Source organism: Trachypithecus francoisi, unplaced genomic scaffold, assembly GCF_009764315.1.
Source record: "Trachypithecus francoisi isolate TF-2019V2 unplaced genomic scaffold, Tfra_2.0 Lachesis_group12, whole genome shotgun sequence".
Lineage (NCBI taxonomy): Eukaryota > Metazoa > Chordata > Mammalia > Primates > Cercopithecidae > Trachypithecus > Trachypithecus francoisi.
The window spans coordinates 120,483,731-120,511,271 of NW_022681457.1; the positions used below are offsets into that span (position 1 = coordinate 120,483,731).

Here is a 27,541-nt window from a genome sequence, read left to right on the forward strand (position 1 = left end):
TACACGTGGCTGTGTGTGTGCTCCTGCTCTCCCCTGGCAGGGCCTGTGAGCAGAGACTCTGCTGGCGTGGGCTTGGCTGGCGTGGGCACCGGGCACGTGGGGTCAGAGCTGCTCACTGCAGCCTGGCCCTAGGCCCTCGGCACAGTTTCTGTTCCTCGAGGAGACCCTGGGACACAGAGCCCCTGTGTTGCCAGCTAGGGCGCCTTCATCTCCATCTCTGGTCAGCAGCGATGCTGGCAGCCTGTGTCCCCTGGCGAGGGGCAGGTGCTGCGGTTGGCCCTCTGAGCAGCCTGAGGGTCCAGCTGGCAGGGCAAAGGGTCTCCCGGTGCAGAGCCTGGCCCTTGTTGTTCAGAGCCATGTAGGGTGAGCCCCAGGCTCTCCAAGGAGGACAGAGGTGAGGCAAGTACCCCAAATTGTCCTGTATCCCCCAACAAGGCTGGCCCACGCTCGGCCACCAACAGGGAGCAGCGGGGGAGTGCGTGACTGCTGCCCCAGCAGGTGGCAGGTGGTGGGTGTGCAGGCCTGGCCCTGGCCCGGTGGAAGGAATGGGTTGGAGGTGCCAGGGGCAGAGACAGACCCTGAGTGTGGCAGCCTGAGGACTGCCTGTGCCTGTGCGAGGGTGCGGGTGCATGTGGCCACCCATGAGTGCAGGGCGTGAGGACACGTAGAGCCCTCCTGGCGGCTGACCTGTCTTCGTTGCTCTCACTTGGTGCCAACAGAGATGGTGATGCTCCCACTGGCAGAATTCTGCATTTGGGGACTTGGCATTTGCTGCTGGAAGGTGGAGGTGGCCCCCAAGGACCTCCGTAGCCAGCTTCAGCCCTGCCCCCAGGCTCCGCAGGTAGCCGTTGTGGCTCCTAGAGCCCGCAAGTTGGTGCAGCGCTCCCCCTTTCCCTTCCCACTGGGGCGGCTGGGCCCCATCTGTGCAGCGCAGGGACAAGGCCCCCAGGGACGGAGGCCGGGGCAGGCCAGGGTCGTCACGCTTGCCCTGAGAGGCCAGCAGGGACCAGCGTGTCCTTTGCACAGCCCGGCCCATGCAGGATCCCTGTCCAGAGGAACTGCTGTCTGTGCAGTCCCCACCCCTGGCGTCCTCACCAGCGTCGGCCTTAGGGCTCCTGCACCCCACACCCTGTCCCCCAGGCCTTTCCCAGCCCCCCAACATGCTGCTGGTCGCTGGGCCTTCCTGCTCCCCCATAGTGAGAGTGTGGCCCTGTGGGGGACGCTCGGGGCCCTGTGGGGGACGCTCGGAGCCAGCTTGCCACACCGCCTTGTCGAGTGTGCTCACTGGAGCTTCTGGGCAGCAGCTGCCCGGCTTCAGAACCACGTCTCCACCTGCCCTGCACATCCCTCCCAGGCCCACCAGCCCCTCGTGCCTGGCCACGCCCAGCCCTCAGGTGATGCTGCTCTGGCAAGAAGAGCCCCTAAGGCCACCTGAGGGCAGTGCCTGTGAACGTCCTCCTCAGCCGTGACTGCGGGGACACACGTTCTCTGCCGGCCTGATTCTGGTGGGTCTGGGCCAGGCTCTCCCACACTCCTTTCTCTCCTGCTCCAGATGGGAAAGAAGGCCGATGGCCGGGAAGAGGGTCCTAGGGAAGCTGGCCCACCCCCACCCCACCCTGCCCCTGGCCCCAGCCCCACCTCAGTCACCCACACAGCTGGGCCTGCTGGTAGCAGGGGAGGCCTGCGGGAATCCCGCCCAGCTGACACGGGACCACGGTTTCCTCCATTCTCTTCCAGAAGAACAGGGGGCCATGGATTCTACACCGTTTTGCTAAAAGAAGTCCAAACCCCAAGGCAGAGGCGGACTCCACGGTGTTTAGAAGCCTCGGGAGGCAGCCAGTCCCCAGGAGAGCTGGCCTCTGTGGCTGCGCCTTCTCCTGCCGCCCTGTGAAGCTGCTTCCATGGCTCCGCGAGGCCTCTGTCTATCTGAGGGCCCAGGACAGCCGTGGCAGGGTGGCTTCTGGCCTGTCCTCCCCAGGAAAGCTTCAGAACAGCTCCTGAGAACACAGTGGGGATGAGGAGAGCCCTGAGGACAGCAGCCGTGGGAGCCCCGGACCTTGTCCAGGGCCCCAGGCCCGAGTCTCAGTCCTCGAGGGGCCACTGTTACTCAGCACAGCACCCCCAGAGGATGAGGAGCAAGATGAGGGGCCTGATCCCGTTCCCGCCTGACGGGAACAGCACCCACCTGGCCCCAGCAGGGCTGGTGCCCCACAGCGTCGTCCCCAGGGCCCGGCGGCTCTGCCAGCTGCACAGACAGTTTTGTGGGGGGCTCCTGGAGGCGAGGAATGGGCAGGCACAGAGAGAGCCCAGAGCAGTCCTGTCTTGGCAGCTTTGCCAGCAGAGGCGCCCGCACATCCCAGAAGCAGGTCTGAAGGCAGCAGTGGAGAAACATCAGCATCGTGCTGGCAAAATGTGCAGGAGCAGCCGCAACCGATTAGGCCCCGGGAGCTCCGGAGCATCCTTTATTTTCTGAACATTCGGGAAGGATAGAGGCTACTGGAGACGGAGGCTTAGGGTCAAGCACATTTTCTATGCCTCAGGAAAGGCAAGGAGCTGGCGCGGAGCCACACCTGTGATCCCAGCACTTAGGGAGGCTGAGGCGGGAGGATTGCTTGAACTCAGGAGTTCAAGGCCAGCCTGGGCCACATAGGGAGGCCATCTCTATGATAAAATAAAATATTTAAAAAGGCAAAGGAAAGACCAGCATGGGTTCCTTCTCGGTGACAGTGCCAGGGCCCACGCTGGCTCTGCTGAGGGAGGCCAGGTACGGTGGCGGCCCAGCCTACACCTCCCCGTGGCTCTTGGGTGGCTCGGGTCAGCGGAGCCATGTCTGAGGTGTGGGAGGTGAGGAGGGTGAGGGAGGTGAGGACGAAGCCCGGGGCTGGGGACAGCAGGGGAGTCTGAAAGGCCCCCATGTGACTCGTGTCCCCCACGTATTCCCGCTGACTTCTCCAGGCCCCGCCCTGCATCTCTAATGAGCCACACTTCTCGGCTGACTGACCTACTCCTAAAGACTAATGCGCTGTGTCTGGTCACCTCCGAATGAGACTGTCCTCGTCCCCTTAGGGCCAATAACGTTTTATTTTTTGAATCCACTTAAATGAAATCAGCGTTTCTGCTCTGGCCTGCCCTCCCCCTGGCCAGGTCCTGGGCCTGCTGCGGCCGTTCTTGGGGCTGGCCTGGCCCGAGCAGCCTTGTTGATTCCGGCCATGTCCCCGCCTGCTGCCTGGTGCCCTACACAGGTGACTAGGGAGTCTAATTGAGTCCGCCGTAAAAAGATAATGACTTGGCATCCCCTCCGGAGTGGTCAAGCTGCCCGATCCCGTCCCGGGCTGGCACTCAGCCTCTCGGTTCCTGAGGCCCCTCGAGGTCGTACGGTGACCTTTATTTTGCTTATAAAGCTGTAATTGATGTAATTAAGACTGGCATAAAGGCTTTGGAAGTCACTCATGAGAGCTGGGGATGGGCATGCCTGCTGGGAGTCTGGGGATGGGCACGCCTGCTGGGAGCCCTGCCTCAGTGGGTCGGCCTGGCCGGGAGGTGATGAGCATGGCCTTGGGTCAGGGAGTGCCCCAGACACTGCCAGGGATCCTCACTCTCCGCCATGAGTGGTTCCTCTGGGGCCCATGGAGCCCAGTGTTTGATGAGCTGATGCGTCTGTCACAGAATTTGCCTCCCTGAGCCTTGGAGTGAGGCCCACTCAGGCTGGCGGGCGCCACTCAGACGGGGAAGAGAGGGTCTCCACTGACAGTGGGCACTGCGCCGTCTGAAAGCGTCTCTCACCTCAGCTTTTCTGACTTTAATGCCTTTGGGGGGGCACTCGCCATCAGACTTTCAGCCTTTTCTTTCTTTTTTCTTTTTTTTTTTTTAAGACGGAGTCTCACCCTGTGGCCAGGCTGGAGTGCAGTGGCACGATCTCACCTCACCGCAACCTCTGCCTCCCAGGTTCAAGCGATTCTCGTGCCTCAGCCTCCCGAGTAGCTGGAACCACATGCATGCACCACCACACCCAGCTAATTTTTGTATTTTTAGTAGAAATGGGGTTTCACTGTGTTGGCCAGAATGGTCTCAATCTCCTGACCTCCTGATCTTCCCGCTTCGGCCTCCCAAAGTGCTGGGATTACAGGCGTGAGCCACTGTTCCCGGTCCCTTTTAGCCTTTTCTTTTCGGTGGTTTGGCCTAATGGGAGCACATTTGCAGACGGGGGCACAAGCAGGACGATGCCCAGGAAGGGGGTGATGTTGGGGGGCAGCTACACTGTGACCAGCAAGTTGGCTCAGCTGGGCACCTGGCCATCACACGGTCAGCAGCGTGCCCAGGACCAGTTGGGGAGTGCTGGGGACAAGACAGGGAAGTGGGCTCTGCTGGGGACAGATCCACAAAGGGGAAGCTGGGTAGCAAGCAACAGGCGGGACACAGCAGGGCTAGGAGAGGCTCAGTCGGGAGGGGCCACCAGACCAAGGCAGTGTGGGGACCGGGACGGAAGGGCAAGGCCAGCCTGCACCAGACAAGCAGCAATGCCAGGGCCAGAGGGGCCGGGTGGAGACGGGCAAGGAGGAGAGAGAGGACTGGAGGACAGCCCGCGTCATGGCCTCGTGGCTGGTATCATGGGCTGCACTATGGGGCCCATGTTTTGGCCTCTATGGCAGCCCTCACCGTGGCCTATGTGGCAGCCTGTGTGGCAGCCCCACGTCGTGGCCTGTGTGGCAGCCTATGTGGCCACCCTCGCCATGGCCTGTGTGGCAGCCTGCATCATGCGATGGCTCGTATGGCAGCCTGTGTGGCAGCCCAACATCATGGCCTGTGTGGTGGCTCACATCATGGCCTGTGCTCACATGACAGGAAAAGCCTCTGGCCATGTGGAGCTGGTGAGTGACAAGGTCCACCTGCTGCCTCGAGTCCTCCATGTGCTGGAGACAGACAGTGGGTGACAGGACCAGGGGTGCTGGAGGCCTAGGGACCCACTGCAGTCCTCCGAGCCACAGATGATGGCCCAAACCCCAGGACTGCAGCCATGGAGGTGCCCACAAGGAGGATCTGAGAAGTTTGGAGAAACTTGTGTGGGCGGAGGGGTGTCATGGAGTAAGGGGAAGAGTCAGTGACCGGGGGAGGGCAGGCCCCTCACCAAGGGGAGGCTGGGCTGGAGGAGGGACTCAGCTCTGCTCTGGTGTCTACAGGGTGTGGGATGCACAGTACACAGCATGAGGGAGCTGCTGGCTGCCAGGGCTGGGTGTGTGGCCCCTGAGGAGGCAGGTGAGGGGTCATCTGGCTGAACGTGGTGCTTGTGTCCATGGGAAGCGAGGTGGCCACCCAAAGGGGTCTGAACGGAAGAGAGGCCAGCCTGCCCCAGGGACAGCAGCCTCCGCGGTCCCCTGGGGCCCAGTGGCAGGAGGAAACAGGGCCTGTGGGGACAGCGGCCATCTGTAGCCGATGACACCGGGGGACAAGTAGGGGCTCAGGCCAGGGCACCCTGATGTCAGCAGCAGAGCCCAGGCGCAGCCTTGGAAAACCTGCCCCTTCAGCAAACGCAGAGAAGCCGTGCGGCGGGGGTGCCTGCTTCTGCACGGAGGGTGCCCTGAACAGGAGCAGCCGGCTGGATTCCAAACCTTGCTCCACAGAGAGCAGCCCCGCAGGACACTTTGGCTGGGCCTTCCTGTACCCTCGTTTTCTTTAGGGGATGTGCAAGCTTCTGTGGCGTTTCTGGCCCAGCATCAGGCAGGGCCAGGCCGGGCTGAGTTCCGGGCCCTCGGCAGGGGAGGGACTGACCTGGCTTCCGTGTGAGGGTCCCGTGTAAACAATGGACTGAAGGGCGAGGGGGACCCAGGAGTTGGGCTCCAGCTGAGGGCAGTGCCAGTGACTTGGTGGGAGACACTGGGGCCTGGCAGGGGTGTGGCAGGGCAGTGGGCAGCCTTGGGGGTCCAGGCACAGATACGTTTTGAAGGCAGCCTTGATAGCCTTGTTGCTGCAGCTGCAGTAATTGTGGGTGCATAAGATATGGGGCAGGGGCAACTGGAGGCTGATCCCAAACTTTCAGCTTGAGCACCTGGGGGGTGTGGTGCCAACCTCCGGGAAGGCGGTCACAGCCAGGACCCGGGGGCTGCTGCGGTCAGCCTGCAGCCCCAACTCGGGGAGTGCATGGCAGAGGTGGACCTCTGTCTCTCATGGCCAGGCAGTCCCCCAGCGTGGCAGCAGAAAGGCTCCCTCCGTGGGCCTGTGCCATGTGGCGGTCAGAGCCTGAGGGAGGGGGAGGTGACATCCAGAAGAAAGAGACACAGTGTGAGCGCCTGGATCCAGATGTGCTGGGATCTAGAAGGCTCCTCCGAGCTCAAGGCTGTGGACAACACTCCCCTTCTGCTTTTCACCATTTCTCGTTTCTCTTGCTTGCAACAAAAGCGTCTTGGCCAACCCAGAGGGCCTCCTCTTCACTCTCGGACAGGGACCACGCAGACGGGAGCTTCTGCCTGCACCTCCAGGAAACCCCCCCGGTCAAACCCACATGGGCTCAAGGAACCCGGTTTTACAGGCCCTGGTGTCCTCTGTCTTCTTCCTGCTAAACTGAAAGCCATTAGTTTCTGTTTGTGCTACGCAGGGAGGCCTCCCTTTACCCGGCTGAGCCTTGGCTGCTTATCAGCCAGGGGCAATCACGACAGAGCCTTTACTCTGAGGAGAGCAGGGATGTTGCCAGAACCTGCCTGAAGGCACCTGACACTAGCCATTGTGATCACCAGGCAAAGGAGGCTCTTCAAACAGCTTGGCCGGAATCCCTGAGCCTCAGCGATGCAGACAGCCTCCAGGCTCCAGGCGGATGTATGTTTATTTACACACCAGGAATGCCTGCTGGGCTTCTAAAAATACATTTTCCAATCTCCCACCTTGCCCCCCGAAATGGCACGTGGCAGGTGGAGGTCTGAAGCCCCCAACGCCGTGTGAACCACGCATTCTTGGGGCTCAGGATCTGGGCCCACTCTGGAGCAGTCACCTTGCCGAGGGCGAGGGCGTCCGCATGATCAGGATACAGAGCTGGCGTCTTTATTGCCCAGGGGGTATCGATAAAAGACGCAGTCCAAGTTAGCTCCAGTGCAGTCCACGTGGAAAGCATCGGTGCGTTAAGAAATGGAAATTATGCCATCAGCAGTGCAGCTCCCAGCCATCGCCCCGGACGTAAATAGTGCCGGGCCAGCAAAAGCTGCTGGGAGAAGGATGTCAGTTAAAGAGTGTCCTTGTAGAAGGAAGACTTTCTCTCTACAATGCACCATAATGATTAAATAAAGACACCTCTGAGAGAGATAATTCTCCCTCCTGCAATTTGGAGGTACTTCTGAGGCTGGCTCTTCTTAGCATCTCTGTCGCTTCCTACAGAAGTTGGGCTCCGGGAAAGGGACGTTAATGCCTCCATCCCCAAGGTCCTATCCGGCGCCCCTCCACTCACTCAGGGCCCCACGTGAGGGTTCTGCCTCCTGGGATCCGGCCACAAATGAAACTGAGCCCAAACAGACCTGGCCTCCTGCGCACCCCTCAGCAGCCCCTGACTCCTCCTTCCCTCCTGGGCACTGTCCTGGCTCCACCCTTCTATCCACCCTGGAGCTGGGTCTCTTCTGTTTTTTGATGGTGTCACTGCCTGGTGGGGACACTTATTTGTGGCCCTAAAGCCACCACACCAGCCCCTGCCTCCCTCTCAGAACTCCCCCATCCAGCCAACTCTGGAGCCAACCTTCAGCCCTCACCACATCCCATGGCCTCCTGCTAGCACCTCCTACCAGTGGTGTGTGCAAGGGGAGGGCCCTCGGGGCAGGGACGTCAGGAGAGCCCCAGGTGCCCGTGGGAGAGTGGGTTCTGATGTGTATGTGTGTGTGGAGGGGCTGCACTAAAGTTATCTCCTTCAGGCTCAGCCACTGACCGTCCTTGTAAAAGACACAGCAGGGTAGGCCCTGGGGGCTCTAGCTCCGTCTGTTCGTGGCGGGAGCCAACGGGAAGCCCCGTACCTCACACCCTGGGATCCTGGGAGAGGAGCTGAAGCAAGCTAGGATGGACAAGGGTCTGCAGGGGCCCACTGAGGGATGCACAGGCTGAGCCCACTCACAGCCTCCTCCGATGCCCGAGGACTTGGGGTCCGCTGCCACTTGGAGGGACTGGCAGCCACCCCTGATTTCTCCCCTCCACGCTGGTGGAGAATGGGGCCCGATGCCAGGCCCATCTTGATGCATCGCTGGAGCAGAACCGTCTTCCTCCTTATGCTACACTCAGAGGAGGGCATGTGGCTATGCTGCTGAGCACCAGCCTCTCTGGCCAGGGTCCGAGGCCCAGCCCTACCCTGGAAGCAAGTGCCTCGGCTGGCAGGGGGCTGCAGATGGGAGACCCTTCCTGCCACAGAGCACTGGGGTCCCAGGTGCTGGGGTGGACTCAGAAGGGAATGGGGACATCATGGGGCCGTGGATACGAAGGACCCCACCTCCACTGTCGGTGGCCAGAGGGAGCACCCAGGAGGGACAGTCCCTGCCCCCTGACCTGCCCCCACCAAGACGGCGTCGCTGCTTATGTCTGTGCCCGCTGCCCTGGCCAGAGCCACACGTCAGCACAGCCTTGCGGGCTCCCTCTGTCTCCGCCCCGAGCCCCTCACAGAGCCTTTCTTCATTCTGTCTCCTCAGCCGGGGGACACACGCCCCATTGTCCCGGGGCCTGTCGGCGAGTGGATCAGGGCAGTGCCGAGTTCACCGATGTCCTACTGGGGCCGCCCCCGCCCGGGTACCACCCCTTCCTGTTCCTGGACAGCCTCCACAAGGTGGGTGCCCATGGCGGGTGGAGAGGCCATCCCACGTCACTCAAGACGGTCCCTGCCCACCCACCACCTCAACACCCAGGCCACGTGTACCCGGGGGGTTTCGAGCAGAGCTCTTGGCCCCCTTTCTGAGCCTCTCCCTCTCCCCTCCTCCTGCCCAATCCTTCTAGAAGGCAGGCAGCAGATCCAGAGGCGGCTTGCACCCCAGAGGGATACCACCCACTGCACAGGAACCGCCTGGAGGCAGCAGGTAGCAGTGTCCCACACCACTGGCCGGCGTTTGGAGGGTCAGCTCTGGCCTCCTCATCAGCTGGGCCGGGAGGACAGGGAAGGCCCAGGGGAGCCAAGGACCTGGTCTGAGAAGGCAGTGAGCCTACACGGGCCTCGCTTCAGGGAGCCCCCCACCAGGGTCTCGCGGGGCTGACAGCTACCCTGTGACTTGCCTGGGCTGGTACGAAGTGGGCGGAGCTGGGGCCGGTCCATCTGCTTCGATCACTACAACCCCCAGACCGCCGGGTGGACCAGGCTGTGGGCACGCGGAGGCAGAGAGGCAGAAGGAGCCCGGGGGTTCCCAGAGGAAGGCGGCTGGTGGCCAGGGTTCAGGGCAGTGGTCTAAGGGGACTCTGTGAGCTGGAGGACAGGAGTGGGACCAGGTGCACATCGTGGCACATGCAAGTGGGGACACCGTGGGGGTTTGTGGTCGTCACATCTCATCATCCTGGGCCTGGCAGTGCTACGGGCACAGCACATGCAGGGCCATAACCAGCTGGTTCTACTGGGAAGAAACTGGGGCTCAGGGCCCAGCCACAGCTTCCACCTCAGGTCAGGACTCTGTCTACAAACTGGAGGCAGCTGCACACTGGGCTGGGCTGGGGAGGCCCCCGCTGATGTGCTCTGGGGACCCGTCCCTCCTGGCCTGAGCCCGAGGACACAGTGGCTTGTCCCACCAACCCTCGCTGGCCCCGCAGGCTGTGGAGGAGCTGCTGGGTTGCTCATAGAGTGACCAGCACCCATCCTGCTCCCACCCGCCTGCCAGGCACTCGCTATTTTTTGTTGTTGTTGTTGTTGAGATGAAGTCTTGCTCTGTTACCCGCCCAGGATGGAGTACAGTGGCGCAATCTCGGCTCACTGCAAGCTCCTCCTCCCGGTTCACGCCATTCTCCTGCCTCAGCCTCTCAAATAGCGGGGACTACAGGCTCCTGCAACCCCACCCGGATAATTTTTTTTTTTTTAATTTTAGTAGAAACGGGGTTTCACCGTGTTAGCCAGGATGGTCTCCATCTCCTGACCTCGTGATCCGCCCGCCTCGGCCTCCCAAAGTGCTGGGATTACAGGTGTGAGCCACCGCGCCCGGCCCAGGCACTCACTCTTGTTTTCTTGGGTGGAAGCTGTGACGTTTGGGATTCCTGATTGGGGCAAAACATTCTGGTGACGCGCTGCACAGACCCTGCAGGAAAAATCACCTGCTCTTGAGAGACATGGGTCCTCCTGGGACAGGGTTGGCACCGGGGGCCTTGGGCAAGGCAGGTGGGTGGAGAACCAGACCCCTGCAGTGGCCACAGAAGGGCTTCAGGGGCAGGGGAGGGCTCCAGGTATCCCCAGCGCCTGCCTGGGACCAACACGGGGTATCGGGCCCTTGAGACCTCCCGTGCCTCTGCCCATCCAGCAAACAGAAGCGGATGTGAATGTCAGTGTGCCGGGGCCGCCTCCTGCTTCCACGGGGAAGGGTGGCGGGTATGGAAGTAGCCAAGGCAGCGAGCACAGGCCCAGCGGCGGAGCTCCAGGGAAGAGGTCCAGCGAGGCGGGAGGAGGGTCTGCTGCAGCCCCTGCAGTGAGGCCCCTCGTGGGGGACGCTCGGGGGCTGCCAAGGTGCTGGCACTGGCAGGCCTTTGATGCCACTCACCCATGGGGGAGGCGCCGCCCTCTGTCTAGCTCTGAGTCATGGTTTGTGAATTAAATATGAAATTCGCTTTGTACGATAACTTGAGAAGCAGAGACTAAAAAATAGCCAAGATCCTGCAGGCGCGGGGGCCCTGTTTGCCCAGCGACTCGGCCGTGGGAGCATTTGTGAGAGCCAAAAGCTGAGACACTCTGAGAGTCACTCCCACAGACACGCACAGACCCAAACGCCCAGGGCAGCACCTCCACTTCATTCCATAACCGTGGCAACCTCAGCACTGAGGGTGATGTTGAAACGTCTTATTTCAGCAAAAAGGCTTTCGCTCTTTTCCACCTGAGAGAACGCAGGGGTCGGCGTCTCCTCCCAGCCTGGGCTGCGCCCACAAAGGGCTCGCACTGCCCTCAGGTGAAGCATCTTTGGACTAGGATTGTTACAATCCCAGGACGACGTGGCCGCTGCGTTGGAGTGTTCAGTGTTAAAATGATGTTGTCTCTTCGGGGCACACGTTTGTGACCAGCAGCGGCTTCCCCTGCCTCCTGCCGGCTGCACGCCGCACGGCCGCACAGCTAGGGCCCTCCCATTGTGTTGGGGCAGGCATCCCAAACCGAGGCCGCTCCCTCCAGGGAGCCCCGCCTCTCTGTGCAGCTGGGCTTACCTCTTCTGGGTATGGAAACCCTGGGGAGTCTTTTCCATCGCAACCTCTCCGTAAGCTCTGCCCGCTCCTGGAGTGAGCACCCAGCATGGAGGTGAAGGGCCGCACATTTGCAGGCCTCTCCGCCATGGATCCTGGGGTGGCAGTGGCTTAGAGACAAACCTGGGCCTGTGCCTCTCGTCCTCGCTGGAGCCTGGCTCCCCTGCCCCCACCAGCGGGTCATTGCAGCCACGTGATCCCTTACCGCCCTCGCACCTGCTGTCCCCCACCATCCAGAGGCCTTCAACTGTGGCTGACCAGGGCGTCGACCTCACAACCTCTTCCAGGGCCTCCCCAGCTCTGTCCCTGCTGAAGCCCCCCACAACCCATCTGGGTGTGTGTGCGACAGCCCCCTCTTAGGAAAGAGTGGGGGACCCTGCCTGAGGCTCCCCCCCGCTGTTGCCCCCGTGCCTTCTGCCTGCTGTGCGGTGAGGAAGAAGCACCTCTCCCTCCGGTGTAGGTCCCAGCTTCCTGAACCAGCGTCGACCTGTCTCTGGGCCCAAAGAGCCCACTTTTCAGAATTCTAAGAAAGCCATTCTTTCCAGCAGCCAACCTGGCTCTGGCAAATCCAAAGCCCTCGAACACTCAGTCAGCTGCGTCTGGTTTGCATTTAAGGAACCCTCACTGTGCCGTGGCCGAGTGGTTCCAGGCAGGGTCCCCAGCCCGTGCCAGGCACAGGGGAGGGCAGGGCGGGGCAATGCTGGAGTCTGTGCGCGATGGTCAGGGTGGCCAGGCTGTGCTCACCAGGGTGTGCTGAGACTGGCGCTCTGGGGGAGCCATCTGTCCCTCAAAACAGCCATATCTGTGTCCCCTTCGTGCAGCTGCACAACAGGAGCTCCTCTCAGCATCCACTGGGTGACACCAGTGCCCTCAGGAGGACAGGCAGCCCCGCTGGGCACCTGGTGAGCGCCAGGGCACCTGATGCACTCCCCACCGGGTGGCCCCTCAAAGCCCACATCAGAGCCTGTCACCGTCATCCAGGAGGCTCCAAACAATAGAAATGACTGAAAAAAAAGGACAAAGATGAAGAGTGACATACCAGCCTGTAATTTCGGGAGAGGCGTGCGCAGAAGAGGCGCAGCAGCCCGTGAGGCGCAGCAGCGGGAGAGGCGCAGCAGCCGAGAGGCGCAGCAGCGCGTGCGGGAGAGGCGCAGCAGCCGGAGAGGCGCAGCAGCGGGAGAGGCGCAGCAGTCGGAGAGGCGCAGCAGCGCGTGCGGGAGAGGCGCAGCAGCCGGAGAGGCGCAGCAGCCGAGATGCGCGCAGTCGGAGAGGCGCAGCAGCGCGTGCGGGAGAGCGCAGCAGCCGAGGGCGCAGCAGCCGGAGAGGCGCAGCAGCGGGAGAGGCGCAGCAGTCGGAGAGGCGCAGCAGCGCGTGCGGGAGAGGCGCAGCAGCCGGAGAGGTGCAGCAGTCGGAGAGGCGCAGCAGCGCGTGCGGGAGAGGCGCAGCAGCCGGAGAGGTGCAGCAGTCGGAGAGGCGCAGCAGCGCGTGCGGGAGAGGCGCAGCAGCCGGAGTGGCGCAGCAGCGCGTGCGGGAGAGGCGCAGCAGCGGGAGAGGCGCAGCAGCGCGTGCGGGGAGGCGCAGCAGCGGGAGGCGCAGCAGCGGGAGAGGCGCAGCAGCGCGTGCGGGAGAGGCGCAGCAGCGGGAGAGGCGCAGCAGCGGGAGAGGCGCAGCAGCGGGAGAGGCGCAGCAACAGGTTTCAATTGACATAAGAAGCACGGCCCACGCGGGAGAAGCACGTGCCTTTGTTACGACTCTCAGGCAGGATCCTGCAAAGTCTTCTTTGACTGCTCCCTAAAATAGGCAGAGGAAAGAGGGGCCAACGTTCCTTCACAAGCTGTGCCCCAAAGGAAGCCTGGTTTTTGTGGGCACAGAGGCCATGTCTGCCCTCCCAAAGCCCAGCCAGGGCCACCAGGACCCCCGCAGGCATGCTCTGACCCTCCGAAGCCCTCCAGGGCCTGGTCACCCTTTGTGTAGGGTGGCCAGAGAGGGTCCTGCTGCAAGGGCCTTGCAGACATAGCCAGAGGCCAAGGCCCTGCACCTGCCTGCCAGGGCACCCCCAACTGCCCCAGCACGTCCAAGGATGTCAGGGAGCCCCGGGGAGGAGCCCCACCCACCCCTGCGGCCACGTGGGGCAGAGTCCAGGCCTGGAGGGCCACGGCTGCCCTGACTCATGCTGCTCTGGCAGGATGACAGGGAGAGGTGCTGACCAGGAGAGGGGTCCCGAGTGGCTCTGGAGAGGCTGCACGAGGGGCTCCTGCGCCATCCGCTGAATCTGGCTCCCAACTCGTTGCCTCACCACGTGCCCCATGTCCACCTGGGGCCGAACCCCAGCTTGTGGGAGCGGAGACAGCATGGATGGGATGGCCCTCCCTGTAGTGGGCGGTAGACGCAGACCAGACATGAGGGCCCCGCACGTGCCCACCGCCCGCTGCCCGGGAGGGGACGTGTTTCTGAGAGGGCCTCTGGCTGCATTCCTGCAGAGACATTCCAGGCGTGTTACGGAATTCCACAAAAGGACAAAGCCCTGTCAGTTCCTAAAAGATGTGAAATTATGTCAGCTGCAGAAGAGGGACTCGGTTTGATCAACGTGGCCATGATTTTGCCCAGCCACACAGGAGAATTCCACAGGAATGGTGGGGGTGGTGCTGGCCCCAGAAATCCTAATTCCATGCTTCATGATAGGAAAATGCGGCCACCCGAGCCCCATCGGCCCGGGACGGGGTCCATCAGCCCGACCACAGACACGGGTACACGGAGACCTTGCGTGTCACTGCTCACTGGTGGCTGTCGGCGTCCAAGCCCCTCCTCCCTCCTCGGCTCCAAGAAAAATGGACTTAATGAAGACTTCTGTGATTAGTCATTTAATCAGTCATTAGGCCAACACAGATGGAGTCAATTAATTTTTTTTTACTTGAAAAGATCATGGAAGCTCCACAGCCCACAGAGCCCCTTCCTGGCACCATCGCCAGTGACCGTGGAGCGTCCCACACAGGCCTTCATCCCCTTTGAAAGGCCACCGGTGGGGACAGGCACCTGGGCTCCTCACCTGTCCTAGGCCCAGAGGACGCAGGACACCGACCCGTTCCTCCCTCGTCTGCCACGAAGAGGTGACAGGAGCCAGGAGAATGGCCTTGGAGCCAGCAGCCGCCACTGGTGCCCAGAGACACGTGAGGCAAGAGCCTGACCATGCACCGGGCCTGTCGGGGTTGGCTGGGTCTGAATAGGGACAGGACTTGGGGCGGCAACGTGTCCTTTCTCTGAGCGTGAGTCCTGGCCAGCACCCTGTGGCCAGTTAGGTGCAGGCCTGGCCAGTAAAGCAGCCTGTGATTCGCAGCCCAGGTGGGGAGGCCCGTGCCACCAGCTCGCCCGGCCGAGGGGTGCAGATGGAGGAAGCACAGAGAAGCCCAGCAACCACCCCCTCCCCGGCCCCAAGATGGACAAACAGAAAATTCCCACAGGCACAAGCCGGGGTCCCACCTCACCCGCAGCTCCCCCCAGTCCTCTCCTGGGCACACTGGTCTCCGCCATAAACACACGGACGGCCAGGCGCGGTGGCTCAAGCCTGTAATCCCAGCACTTTGGGAGGCCGAGACGGGTGGATCACGAGGTCAGGAGATCAAGACCATCCTGGCGAACACGGTGAAACCCCGTCTCTACTAAAAAAATTTTAAAAAATTAGCCGGGCGAGGTGGCGGGCGCCTGTAGTCCCAGCTACTCGGGAGGCTGAGGCAGGAGAATGGCATAAACCCAGGAGGCGGAGCTTGCAGTGAGCTGAGATCGGGCCACTGCACTCCAGCCTGGGCGACAGAGCGAGACTCCGTCTCAAAAAAAAAAAAAACAAAAAAAAACACACGGACACAGCCCAGCAGCCCAGCCTGCCCCTTGGCCTGAGTCTGGCCTGCTCACTGCTGGTGCCATCTCTGAACATCCTTGCCAGTGCCTCCTCCACACCTGCACAGGGCCCAGCCCAGTGGGGCCTTGGAGAACACGATCTGGAATAGACTCTGAACAGACCCAAAGGGGCCCGCATGATGCAGTGGCGACTCTGGTCTCCTCCGCTCACCTGCTCACCCTCCCCAAGGGCTCTGCCTCCTCTCTGGGCCTTGCCACCTACTGACCCTGTGGCCAGGAGGTCCCACTCAGCCCAGCCCCTCCATCCCCAGGGAAGGTGCCCAGGGGATGCCCTAGCCAGTGGGTCTCAGCCTGCACCTGGCTGTGGTCCTCATGGAATCTGGCCCCGGGGTGGGGGACTGGTGTCCAGCAGGCTGGGGGCTGGGCACACAGGGATGAGAGCTCCCAGGACAATGGGGTGGGCTGCAGGGAGGGCACTGGGCACCTGGGGGCACCAGGGTCCTCGGTAGGCAGCACCAGGCGCCCTGGCCCCACTGCTGGAAGCACCTCCAAGTGGGAGTTCAGCCACGAGAGAAAGGGATTGACTGCGTTCTTTAGAAACTTTTTTTTTTTTTTCTGAGACGGAGTCTTGCTCCGTAGCCCAGGCGGGAGTGCGGTGGCGCCATCTCGGCTCACTGCAAGCTCTGCCTCCCGGGTTCACGCCATTCTGCTGCCTCAGCCTCCCAAGCAGCTGGGACTACAGGTGCCCGCCACCGCGCTCGGCTAATTTTTTTGTATTTCACCATGTTAGCCAGGATGGTCTCGATCTCCTGACCTCGTGATCTGCCCGCCACAGCCTCCCAAAGTGCTGGGATTACAGGCAAGAGCCACCGCGCCCGGCCTAGAAACTTCTAAAGGTTGAAAAACGAGCCCTGTCTTGTCCAAGCAGTGATACTAAACCAAACCAGGTGTGAGGGCCAGGCGGGAACAGCTGGGCCCGCGGATGTGCCCAGTGCTCAGGGGGATGTGCAATGATAACCCCACAGCAGACGGAGGGGCTGGGGCAGGGCAACTGTTAACTCTTCGCACACCCGCACGGCAAATGCCCACAGGTGAACAGGCTCCCCCAAACAGAGAACACCCCTCAGGCTTTCCAAGGCCTGAAGCTGACCGCCCACTGGGGACAGGGCACCTGGGGGTCTGTGGCGGCTGCCTCCCCAAGGCCTGGGGCCAAGAATCCAAACTCTGACCTTTGACCTGGGAAAGTAGTCACAAAACCACCATCATCTCCCCAGCCTGCGGGCGCAGAGGGGCCTCCCTGGGAGGGTTCCCCTGGCAATGTGGCCCCCAGTTCCTCGGCCCAGGCCAGGGGCAAGAGGCCTCCCTGGTGCTGGCATGTTCTCCAGGTGCTCCATGGAGCAGGACACACAGACTGTGCTCTGGGAGAGGAGCCGGGGCTGGCGTCTGCACCCGTCTGTGTCTGTGCCTGGGGCTGTTACAGAAAGCACTGGCCCCGGCTCTCATTTCTTGGGGATACTAAGGAGGTGACAACGGTTTCCAAGCTGGCCCCAGATCTGCGGCCAAGGGTCCTGATTTTCGGGCTCTCACAGGGACCCCCAGAGCTGCAGAAAACCCTGGGGTGCGCCTCCTGCGCAGCAGGTGGGGAAGCCTGGGCCCTTCTCAGAAAGTCACACCCCCCACCTCCAGGTGACAGATTCCTCCTGATTGTGTCTTGCTTGGCTCTTGCCTTACCCGCTCCCGGCACATCCTGGTGGCCCTAGAGGCTGTGTGGAGCCCCAGAGCTGGGCAAAGCCTCCTGCCCTTGTCACCAGGATCTGCCTGGACTCTCTGACTCCCAGGCATGACCCCTGACAGCTCCAGTGGGCGCCCTTCTCCAGGAGCCGTGACACCAGGCCAGGCCTCAGACCCCTGCCATGAACTGCCCTCCCTGGCCTGGCAGCAGACTGGCCTCAGGCCCAGCTCTAACTTCATGCCCAGGTCAGGGCACGCCAAAGCCGTGCGTGAGGAACATGTCCACATCATAGACTGGAAGACTGAGGACAGCAAAGGGCGAGCCCAGGCCCGAAGGAGTGGGTCTGGGTAGACAGGGTCAAGGGCTACAGGCTGCCAGAGGTCCCCTGCTGGGCCTGCACTCGGCCAAGGCCTCTCTGACGCCGCTCCCTGGAGCTCTGCTCGGTGACTCGCTGCTGTCTGCACACAGAAGCCTGTGAGGGGCTCCTCAGGGGACCTCTTGGCTTCTCGGAGCATCTGGCCTGGGAAGGTGCGGTGAGGGGGGCTGCCAAGGCCAGGAGCTCACTCGGGGACACCGAGATGCGATGCAGGGCCTCGGGAAAGCAGCCCTTACCCATCAGGGTGGCCAGTTCGGCCGACAGGCCACTCTGGTCACTGCCAGAGGCACAGGCAAGAGGAGGGAGCCGGGCAGCACCTGTTGGCCTTGCAGAGGTGGTTGCCTGCCCACCATGCCTGTCCCTCCTCACGGCCCTCCACCTGCACCGCCTCGTCCACCTCATCTCCTGTCTGTGCTTCTAAAAGCCACAGAGGCCACTCGCAACCGGCCACAGCCTCTGGACCTGGGGTCAGCAATGGAGCCTCTGCAGCCTAGACACCGCCCATGTTTCTGTGTCTCTGTGTGAGTGCTGGGGTGTCCACAGCACAAGTCCATGGGGGCAACACAGGCCTCAGACGTTCAGCGCTGCAGAACAGCCACACATAGACCCTGGGTGAGGCCCGGACTGCTGTGTCTTCACCTGGGTCCCCAGACACTGACCCCGACAGGGAGGCCAAGACTGCCAGGCCGATGCCGGGCCAGACCTCCAAAGGTCAGGAGGAAGCAGGATGTGTCTGTGCAGTGGTGGCAGCTGCTGCCTCGGGCAGAACTGGCAGGAAACGGCGCCGGGGTGGTGCAGACTCACTGGGGCCTCCAGTGTCAGGGCCGTCATGGCCAGTGACTGAGGGACAGGAGTGAGGGGCTGGCACCCATGTGAAGGTGCAATTCCAGGCACGCAGTGGGCACCCAGATGCCCCCAGGCCACTGCCTGCACCGCCTCCGCATGTGCGGTCTCTGCAGACGCTGGCCTCAGGCCTGCTTGCCGTCCATGGGGCACCGATGCCTGCGTGGACGCTGCGTGGACACTGGCCTCGGGCCTGCTCGCCGTCCGTGGGGCACTGATGCCTGCGTGGATGCTGCGTGGACACTGGCCTCGGGCCTGCTTGCCGTCCGTGGGGCACCGATGCCTGCGTGGACGCTGCGTGGACACTGGCCTCGGGCCTGCTCACCGTCCGTGGGGCACCCATGCCTGTGAATCTGCACTGCCTCCTCCCTAGGCCGAGACTCCCGAGCTCCTTCCTGGCTCTGCCTGTGTTTTCCTCAAAGCCCTGGGGGTTCTGTAAAAACTCTCAGGATTCCTGTAATCCTGCTTCTTTCTCTAAGGCTGGCAGCCTGGCAGACCAGTTACTCTCAGTGCTGAATTATGTACCCCGCTTCCCCTCCTTGCTCACACTCCTGTGTCTTACATGGGTCCTGGGGCCCGGCAAGACCCATTCTCCCCACTCGAAATGAAGTCATTTCAAAGTCTTCTGTCTTTCATTCTTTGTCACCCAGTTGCTGCCTGTAGGATTTAGGTTTGTCGATGGGTAGGAACCTGGCCAGTCAAGGAGCCCTTGGCTCTCTCCCAGCTCTGGGTGGGCTGTTGACCCCCTTGAGCCACGAAGGACAGGAACTGGCCAGCCACAGAGGATAGGGCGGTGGAAAGAGGCCGTGGGATGGTGCCAGCAGGCTTCCCCAGGCCCATTGGATGGGTGATTCTGGACACAGCCCAGCACACCTGGGGCTTCACACAGAAAGAACGTCTCGGCCGGGCACGGTGGCTCAAGCCTGTAATCCCAGCACTTTGGGAGGCCGAGATGGGCGGATCACGAGGTCGGGAGATCGAGACCATCCTGGCTAACACTGTGAAACCCCGTCTCTACTAAAAACTACGAAAAACTAGCCGGGCGAGGTGGCGGGCGCCTGTAGTCCCAGCTACTCGGGAGGCTGAGGCAGGAGAATGGCATAAACCCGGGAGGCGGAGCTTGCAGTGAGCTGAGATCCAGCCACTGTACTCCAGCCTGGGCGACAGAGCGGGACTCCGTCTCAAAAAAAAAAAAAAAAAAGAAAGAACGTCTCAGCTGGGTGCGGTGGCTCGTGCCAGTAACCCCAACACTTTAGGAGGCCAAGGTGGGAGGATCATTTGAGCCCAGGAGTTTAAGACCAGCCTGGGCAACATAGTGAGACCCCATCCCCACAAAAAAAAATTAAAAATTAGCTGGGCATGATGGCATGTGTCTATAGTCTTAGCTACTAGGGAGGTTGAGGCTGCAGTGAGCCATGATCAGGCCACAGCACTCCAGCCTGGGCAACAGAGTGAGACCCTGTCTCTATTGCTTAAAAAAAACAAAAAAAAAAAAAATTCAACAAAAGCCAGGTGCAGTGATCCCAGCACTTCAGGAGGTGGAGGTGGAAGGATTCTCTTGAGCCCAGGACTTTGAGACCAGCCTGGACAACATAGTGAGACCTCGTCTCTAAAAACTTTTTCAATTAGCTGGGCATAGTGGCACACTCCTGTGGTCCCGTGGGCATGGTGGCACACTCCTGTGGTCCCGTGGGCATGGTGGCACACTCCACACTCCTGTGCTCCAAGCTCCTTGGAAGTCTAAGGCGAGGGGGTTCCTTGCTCGAGCCCAGGAGCTGGAGGCTGCAGTGAGCCGTGATTGTGCCGCTCACTCTAGCCTGGGTCACAGAGCAAGACTCTATCTAGAGAAAGAAAGGAGAGAAAGAGAGAGAGAGGAAGAAAGCACAAGAGAGAAAAAGAAAAAGGGAAGGAAGGAGGGATGGAGGGAGGAAGCAAAGGAGGGAGAGAGGGAGGGAGGAAGGGAGGGAGGAAGGGAGGGAGGGAGGGAAAGTAAGATGTACTTCTGAAGTGTATCTCCCTGTCCGGGGAGGAGGGTGAGTGTCCACACGGAGCCAGCCCCTTGTCCCTGCAGCAGGAGCATCCGAGGCACCTGCCGGGTGGCCCAACTTCCCCATGTGCAGGGACTGCCTCCCCCCCAGTGGCTGAACCATGAGGAGCTGCTCCCCAGCAAGGCCGGCTGCCAGGGCCTGGTGGGTTCCTCCCAGCGTGGGAGCTGCTGTGGGGACAGTGAGGAGGGGTGCAGTGAGGGTCTGGAGGAGGCTCAGGTGCCATGACCATGTCCTTAGGGCCCACCTGCCCCCCTGACCCAGATCCTGCCTGGCCATGGCCTCGCCCCGGCCCGCGGGTCCCCCGAGACCCTGTCCAGCAGGAGGAACGGGCCCCTCACTTGTTGCAGATCAGAAACCAAGGTGGGTGGTGGTTCCCCCAAAGACTGCCTCAGGGCAGGAGCTGCACTCCCCCCCCAGGGAGCCAGGGCAGTGAGTGTCTCCATGGGGAGGCCTCGGCAGGACCCCGGGCCCCTCCCATCCTCACTGCTTCCTCTCCTTTCCCAGCCATGACGCTCCCAGGTGACACTGAACCTCTGTCCCTCCGAGGGGACACCGTGCCCCCGCCGGGCCTCCTGGTCCCTCTTGCTGAGACTTCCGCTGCTCCTCAGTTGCTCCCTGCAGGCTCCGGCGTGGCCGCCTCTCAGGGGCTTCGGGCCTTTCCCGCCCTTCAGGATCTTCTCGGCTGCACCGGGGAGACCTCCGCCTTGTCAGAAGCCTGTGGAAATGGGGTTGTCAGTCCCACTCCTGCTCCAAGGCCATAAGCACGTCAATAATTTAGACAAAGAGGATTTGCACAGGGCAGCCCACGGGCCCGAGGGGCAGAGAGCTGGGTGCAGGCTGCCAGAGGACTCTCCCTATCCTGCCCGTGGCCCCGAGGTGGAGTTTGCAGGCCTCTGCTGTCCTGGGGCCCCGAATCCACCCTGGAGCCACTAGCCCTTGTTCGGGTCAGGGATGCCACGTCCTCGGGGCCCAGACAGGGCATTCAGGGGTCTCACTGTGTCGTCTCCACAGGCCTGAGGGGAGAGCCACGGAGGAGCAGGCTGTGGCAGCATACCCAGGTAGGTGGCCAGGGCTCAAGTCCATCACCGGTTGTGCCACTGTCTGGAGAGGCGAGAGGCCACAGCCCAGGGCTGGGGTTGGGGGAACTCGGCCCGGGGTCCCCAGAGGCAGGTGGCAGTGGGTGGGGGATTTGGGAGCAGCCGAGCCCTCCCAAGGGCCTGAATGGGAAGGGGGCTGGTGGTTTGGGGGCTGGGGATGATCCAGAAAGATTTGAAGCTGGGCCGACACAGCCCTTGATGTGGGGAATGTCCTAGAAAGGAGGAAGCCATGGGGACAGGGAGCACGGAGGCGCAGAAGCCTTGGGGTCCAAGGGTTGCCAAGGGGAGCTGAGGGGCAGCTGTCGAGGCCCACGGTGGCTGAACCATGAGGAGCTGCACCCCAGCAAGGCCGGCTGCCGGGGCCTGGTGGGCTGGGCTGGGCGGGAGGTTCCTCCCGGCATGGGGGCTGCTATGGGGACAGTGAGGAGGGGTGCAGCGAGGGCCTGGAGGAGGCTCAGGTGCAGACCCTCAGCCGTGGGGCCTCCTCCAGTCGCCCCAGTCCTGGGGCTCAGCCCCACAGCCTAGGCCTGGCATCCCCCTCCAAGCCAGAGGGGCCAAATGCCAGGCACCTCAGCTACACAATGGCTTGGAGCCCTAGCAGGGCCCGAGCACTGCGGCTGACTGGGTGCCTGACGGAGAGCGGAGCCTCTCTGTCCGCTGGGCCAACGTGAATGACCTTCCTCTGGTGTCTCTGGGGTTCTGGCTGGAGAGCCAAAGGCTGGAAGGTCTGGGCCCACCGCTCACTGGGGTCTGGATGCCACCACGGAGCTGCCTCTGGCACAGTGGGAGCAAGCGGAGCCACCGTGGTCATGGGGACGGCACCACTGCTGCCAGGGCTATAGCCAGCGAGGCCTTGGTGAGGGGTGGGGCCGGAGTCCTGGGCGGTGTCTCCTGGGGTCCCACAGCGGCCCTCACACCGTCGACCAGGCCACCCCGTCCCGGCCATCCCAGGAGGAGTAGGTGGGCGAGGGTGGGGGCGGGACATCACATCGACGTTGGCTGGTCCTGGCATCTCTGCGCAGCCACCCGGCCAGGCTTTATGTGCTCCGTGGAGACAGCTCAGGGGGTGAGGAGCGAAGGGAGATCCGACGTGGGGCCATTTGGGGCTAAGCCATATATGTATGGCCGAGGCCCCGGGTGAGAGCTGGCCCAGGGCTAGATCATGTGGCCATCGAGGCCCTGCCTGCCGTATAGTGGCCACCAGCCAGAGCCCTTCCCGCCCTTCCCATCTGCCGGGACGCTGGCCTCAGGAGTGGGGTCAGATGGGGCCTGTGGCCGGCTCCTCAGCCACTGCCCACTGAGCTCTCGGCCCCCTGGCCAGCGCCTTGGCAGCCGCTGGTATAGCTGGATTCCTGGGAACACCTAGAAACCAGGCTGCTTGGAAACACTGTGGCGTTGCCATGTGGGGCCCTTCCTCCGCCCGCCAGGGAGGCTGGCCCTGGTGCCCAGCGCTGTGGCCCACAGCCGCCAGGTTGCAGAACGTGTGTCCCCCTGCGAGGCCCCCAGAACCATGTTTTTTTCTAGAGGAACTGACTCAGGGCCAAGTACATTCCTCCCGGCCCCCGAGGCTCGCTCTTGTCCAGCCCTGGGAACGCACAGGCGGCCGAGCCCTTGGCCTGGCCGGAGGAGGCCGCCGTTCTGCGAAGGGAGCGCTGTTTTCCAGGCCAGCGTCTGGAATGTTGCTCTGCCTTGCGGTGTGAGCCGACTCCTGCCCCCATTTCAGCTGCGGCCGCATTCCTGGTGTGAGCCCAGGCCAGCCGAGGCGCCTTTTCCACTCTCCGGTGCCAGCCCCGGCAGGCTCAGGGGAGGGGAGAGGACGGTTTCTATGGCAACCTCACTTTTTGTTATTTCTTATTTTCTTTTTTATGGTTTCTCCAACTTTGAAGCTCTCCAGACAGTTTACAGACTGTGAAAGGAAAAGTACTTTTCCTTCTCTGCCGAGTCCCCCCAGCAGGGCCGCCCTCCAGCCCCACCCAGAGAGCGCGGGTGTGGGGAAGGGGCCGGGGCGGGGGCTTCGAAAGCAAGTCACACACACCTGCCTTCAGAGCGCTCGTTATTTTTAAAAACAGTTTATAGAGGAAATGAATTATTTTTCTTCTAAAAAGTAGGAAAGTATTTGCAAAAGAATCCTCCAGGGACCCACAGCCAGGTCAGCGGCAGGGGCTGGAGAGTGGCCGCCGTGTGAGGGTCGTGTCTGTCCTTGCCAGCCTCTGAGTCGGAGGCCGTAGCTGGGCGGTGGCCTGAGGTCAGAGGTGGTTTCCTTTACCCAAAGTTAGTTTATCCACCTATGCTGACTGTGTGTCCAGCACCCCAGGACTGGTCCGGTGGCCGGTGCTGTGGTTACAGTGCCAAGAATCCCAGAACCCGAGCAGAGATGACCAGGGTCGGGGACACAGGGGCCAGTGGGCACACGAGAGTGGGCAGTGGACTGAGGCCAGGGAGGGCAGGGGACAGGAGCCTGCTGAGGACCAGCCCAGCCCGCCCCTTGCAGGGGAGTACGTGCTCATGATCCATGACGTGACCACTCCGCCATTTCTGGGACGTACACTGCCCCCCGCCTTCAAACACCTGCGAGTCGTAGTGAAGAGGGCTGACCAGCCACCCCACGTCCTGGAAGAAGGCCCGGAAGCCTCAAGTGGCTGGCAGGCCCATGGCTGCACCCCAGAGCCTCCAGCGCCTCGGTGAGGCCCCGTGTCCACAGGAGGCCACCTCGGTGTGAACGGCAAGAAACTCTGCCTCTGCTTGCGGGACCCTGTCCCCGATTCCCCAGAGCCCTGCGGCTGTTTGAATACAATGCTCAGTGGCAGCTGTGGAGGGCACTGCTCCTTGGGCCCGACGCCCGCAGCGAGGCCCTTTCCACGCACCCACATGCTCGCGGGTGAGGCCGCAGGACTGGAGCCCGTGTCCTCACTCACTGCTGTGGCCTCCGCTCTGCGCACAGCCCTGGGAAGCCTGGGGGCTCAGGCGGGACACATGGGGTGACTCCTCTCAAGGCCAGGCTGTGGCAGTCGCCCAGGCACCCTTCGAGGCCAGCATGTCTGTCCCACCCACACTGTTCCCAGGCCCAGCCACGGTCGGTGCTGGAATTCCCTGCCAGGCTGGGGATGGGAAGGAGGGTCTCTGTCTCCCTGCCACAGAGCTCTGCAGTGAAGCCCAGCCAGGCAACCCCCTGGCCTCCGCCTGGCACTACCCACTCCAGGCAATCCTGCCCGCAGGACAGGCTCCCATGGCGAGAGGCAGGAGGCATGCGATCAGCTCTCCTGACCCGGTATCCTGCCTGCCTGACGTCCCCACCCCGCACTGAACAGGGAGGATGGTCAGGGACATTCTACGGCTGCCTCTGGAGGGCCCCTCAGACACTGAGAGGGGCCAGAAGGTCATTGGGGAGAGGGCACTGAGGTGGCCCATGGGCAGCCAGCCACTCAGTCAGCACAGAAGGTGGCGACTGCAGACACCCTGCCTCCTGGCCCCGCCGCGCCTGCTCTGGCCCCTGGCTTCACCCTGCCCACCTGGGGCCTGCACAGCCTGGCTGGTCTCACCCTCTGCCCTCTCAGCGCTGGGCAGGGAGCCAGCCTCCTCAGGCCCTCGCTCTCCCGGCAGCCCCTCAGACCCATCCGTTCTTGCAGCCCACCCTCTCAGAAGACCACCGTTTGGAGCCCTGCGGAGGGAGCGTCCAGGACCCAGCTCCAGCCCTACACCAGGCCCGTGCTCCCGATGTTTCCCTCATGCTGCTGTCCCTGGCCCTCCTACGACTGGCACCGACCTCCTTGCGTTGCGGCCAGACCCACCGTCCCACCGTCCAGGCACACTTCCCTGGGAACACACCCACGTCCCGGGCCAGCTGCTGCCGGGGCCTCTCTCCAGACCCGCACAGGCAGCTGCTTCTCGGCGGAGGGAGACTGTGGACAGAGGAGCTGTGTTCACAGCAGTGCAGGAACCCGGGGCAGCCCCTGGGCACACGGGGGTGAAGACCCACCCAGAAGCTGGGGTGCTGCACAGTGGGGGAGCCCCGGGAAGCTCTCAGGAAGAGCCTGGCTGGGGCCAGGTCGGGCGCAGTGTGGTGGATGCACCGAAGAAGGCCGGCTGCCCCGGGGCAAAGGGGCGAGCTCGGGGGCATTGCGGGGAGGAACCAGACCAGATCATGGGATGCTGGGCCCCCCATCCTTGGAGGTGACAAGCTGGAGGCCACTGGAGCTGCAGCGAGGGGACCCTTCCTCTACCAGTGCAGAGTGGCCCCAAGGCCCCCTGGTTCTGAGCTCTGCCACTTGGAGGTCGAGCACATGTGAGAGGCTCTGGCATCCCTGAAGTTTCCCCAGACACCCAGGCTTCCATTCCAGACAGCAACGCAGGCAGCCACCCTCCTGTACCTTCTAGAAGCCCAGACCCGGGGCAAGGCTGCATCTCCCAGCTGTGGCCATCCTCAAGGCTCCCAGAGCCCAGGGCGGCTTCGTCACAGCCATGGCTCCAGCCTCTGGTCCCTGGGGGCCCTGTGAGTGCCCTGCGGTTCTGACACTGTCCCTTGCGCTTGGGGTTGGCTACGCCTGTCGGAGGGGAGGCTCCTGGCGTGCCTGACCTGCCCCAACCTGGGTCTCCTGCCTCCCAGGAGGCCAGGCCCACATCGGCCAGGCCGGGCCCACAGGGGAGCCTCCGTGAACCGCAGAGACCACCGCGCCACGCTGGCCCTGATCAACTGCAAGTGAGCGACGCTCCCCTGGGTCTGCCCCTTACATTTGGCAAACTGCTTTGTAGCTTTTTTTCACTTCAGGATGAAACCACATTTGTGTCAGAAGAAAAACAGAAAATGATGTTTCAATTTAGGGAGAAAAAAATTGCTGGGAACAGCAGCAGCTGCTGGGTTTCCAGTGTGCGGAGCGGTGCCCTCTGCGATTTCATTCCCCATCAGCAGCCTCAGCTTTCAGAGTCACAAAACCCATGACAGGAAACCCAGGACTGTTTTCTCCACACGGGTGCGGCGGGCGTGGGGGTCTGCGCTTCGGGAGGCTCCTTTGTGGCTGACAGGTGCGTCCTGCCGTCCATCGAGGCTGACTTTTCCGCAAGCACAGAAGCCCAGAGCCGTCCGCTTCCTTGGTTATCAACAGCAAAACCCAGGGCAGGCATCGGTGTCCTCTGGGCTTGCTGCTGGGGCCACTGAGGGCCCGAGAAGGTGGCCAGGTGGCTGCCTGGCCGTGCTCCTCTCCCCATGCCCAACCCACCAGGACAGGCCCTGGGGACCCTGGGAGGGAGCAGAGAGCCGTGGCTTCCTAGGGCCGCTCTGGCGCCTCTCTGGCCAGCATGCCTCAGAGCTAACAGGCAGTCGGCCTTGGAGAGATGCAGCACCTGGGCTTTGCCTGGACTCCCGCCCCAGCCCCACTCACCCTACTCCTCACACCACATCCCAAAGTTAAAATACACACGAAATTTCAATTTTTAAAAACAAAAACAGCTGGGGAGAGAGGCTCTGCGGAGACAGCCTTGTGGCCATAGACACTACTCTGGAGGGCTGGACGTGTGGTGAGGAGCCGGGTGGGAGAGGGAGGGACTGCGGGGAGCAGCGTCCAGAGACCAGGAGTGGCGAGGTGGCCACAGGCCAGGCCTCACCCAGGAACGGTGACCGTCCCCTCAAACTCTGCTTGGACAGCCCACGGTAGGGACAGAGTCCTCGGGACGGGCCACAGAACACAAGGCCTCCTGCGTCCCTTCACCCTGGCTTCTGAGTCTGCCAGTCCCCATGGCCCTGGGGAGGCCACAGAGGCTGGCCCATCTGTCTGGTCCAGCCGACCTCTTGGGCAGAGTCCCAGGATCCTTTGCTGTCTTGGGGTGGGAAGACCCTGGAAGGACGCAGAGCCCCCCACGTGTCTCCCACCAGCACACGCCCCCGCTCCAGGGTGTGCCCCACTCCCGTGGAAGTTCTTCCCCATTGCCTGCCCCACGCGGGCCGGAACCAGTCCCCGAGTGCCGAGCCCGCAGCGAGGCCAAGTGGAAGGATGGAGGCCCATGGGCTGACCTCGGCTCGCCTGCCCCTGCTCACTGGGTCTGCGCCTGAGACTGGGCACTGATTCCTGGGCACCGGCCTCACACCTGGCATTGGGGCCTCAGTGACGGCGTGAGTGGACAGACTTACTGCAGGCCGAGCAGTGTCACTGAGCAGAGGGTGCGGGCTGGGGGCAGACATGCTCCCAAAGGCCTTGGCAGCAAGCGGCGGCGGCCCACCGGCCCTGTCCATGGC

At 62.5% G+C, this 27,541-nt stretch overlaps 1 protein-coding gene across 5 annotated transcripts in view; it reads left to right on the plus strand.

Annotated features, from left to right (window-relative positions):
* MORN1 (MORN repeat containing 1) overlaps window positions 1–24,124 on the plus strand; it is a 68,832-nt gene extending 44,708 nt beyond the window's left edge. For 3 of the 5 annotated variants that reach the window (XM_033228656.1, XM_033228654.1, XM_033228653.1), the window contains 4 exons: window positions 8,646–8,779; window positions 8,947–9,026; window positions 21,230–21,276; window positions 23,807–24,114. In XM_033228656.1, coding sequence (XP_033084547.1) covers window positions 8,646–8,779; window positions 8,947–9,026; window positions 21,230–21,276; window positions 23,807–24,000 — 455 coding nt within the window. In that variant the 3' untranslated portion in view covers window positions 24,001–24,114. Of the gene's footprint in view, window positions 1–1,737; window positions 2,618–8,645; window positions 8,780–8,946; window positions 9,027–21,229; window positions 21,277–23,806 lie in introns of those variants that run through there. The other 2 variants (XM_033228655.1, XM_033228658.1) reach the window with 2 other exon arrangements.
* Window positions 24,125–27,541: the final 3,417 nt, after the last annotated feature.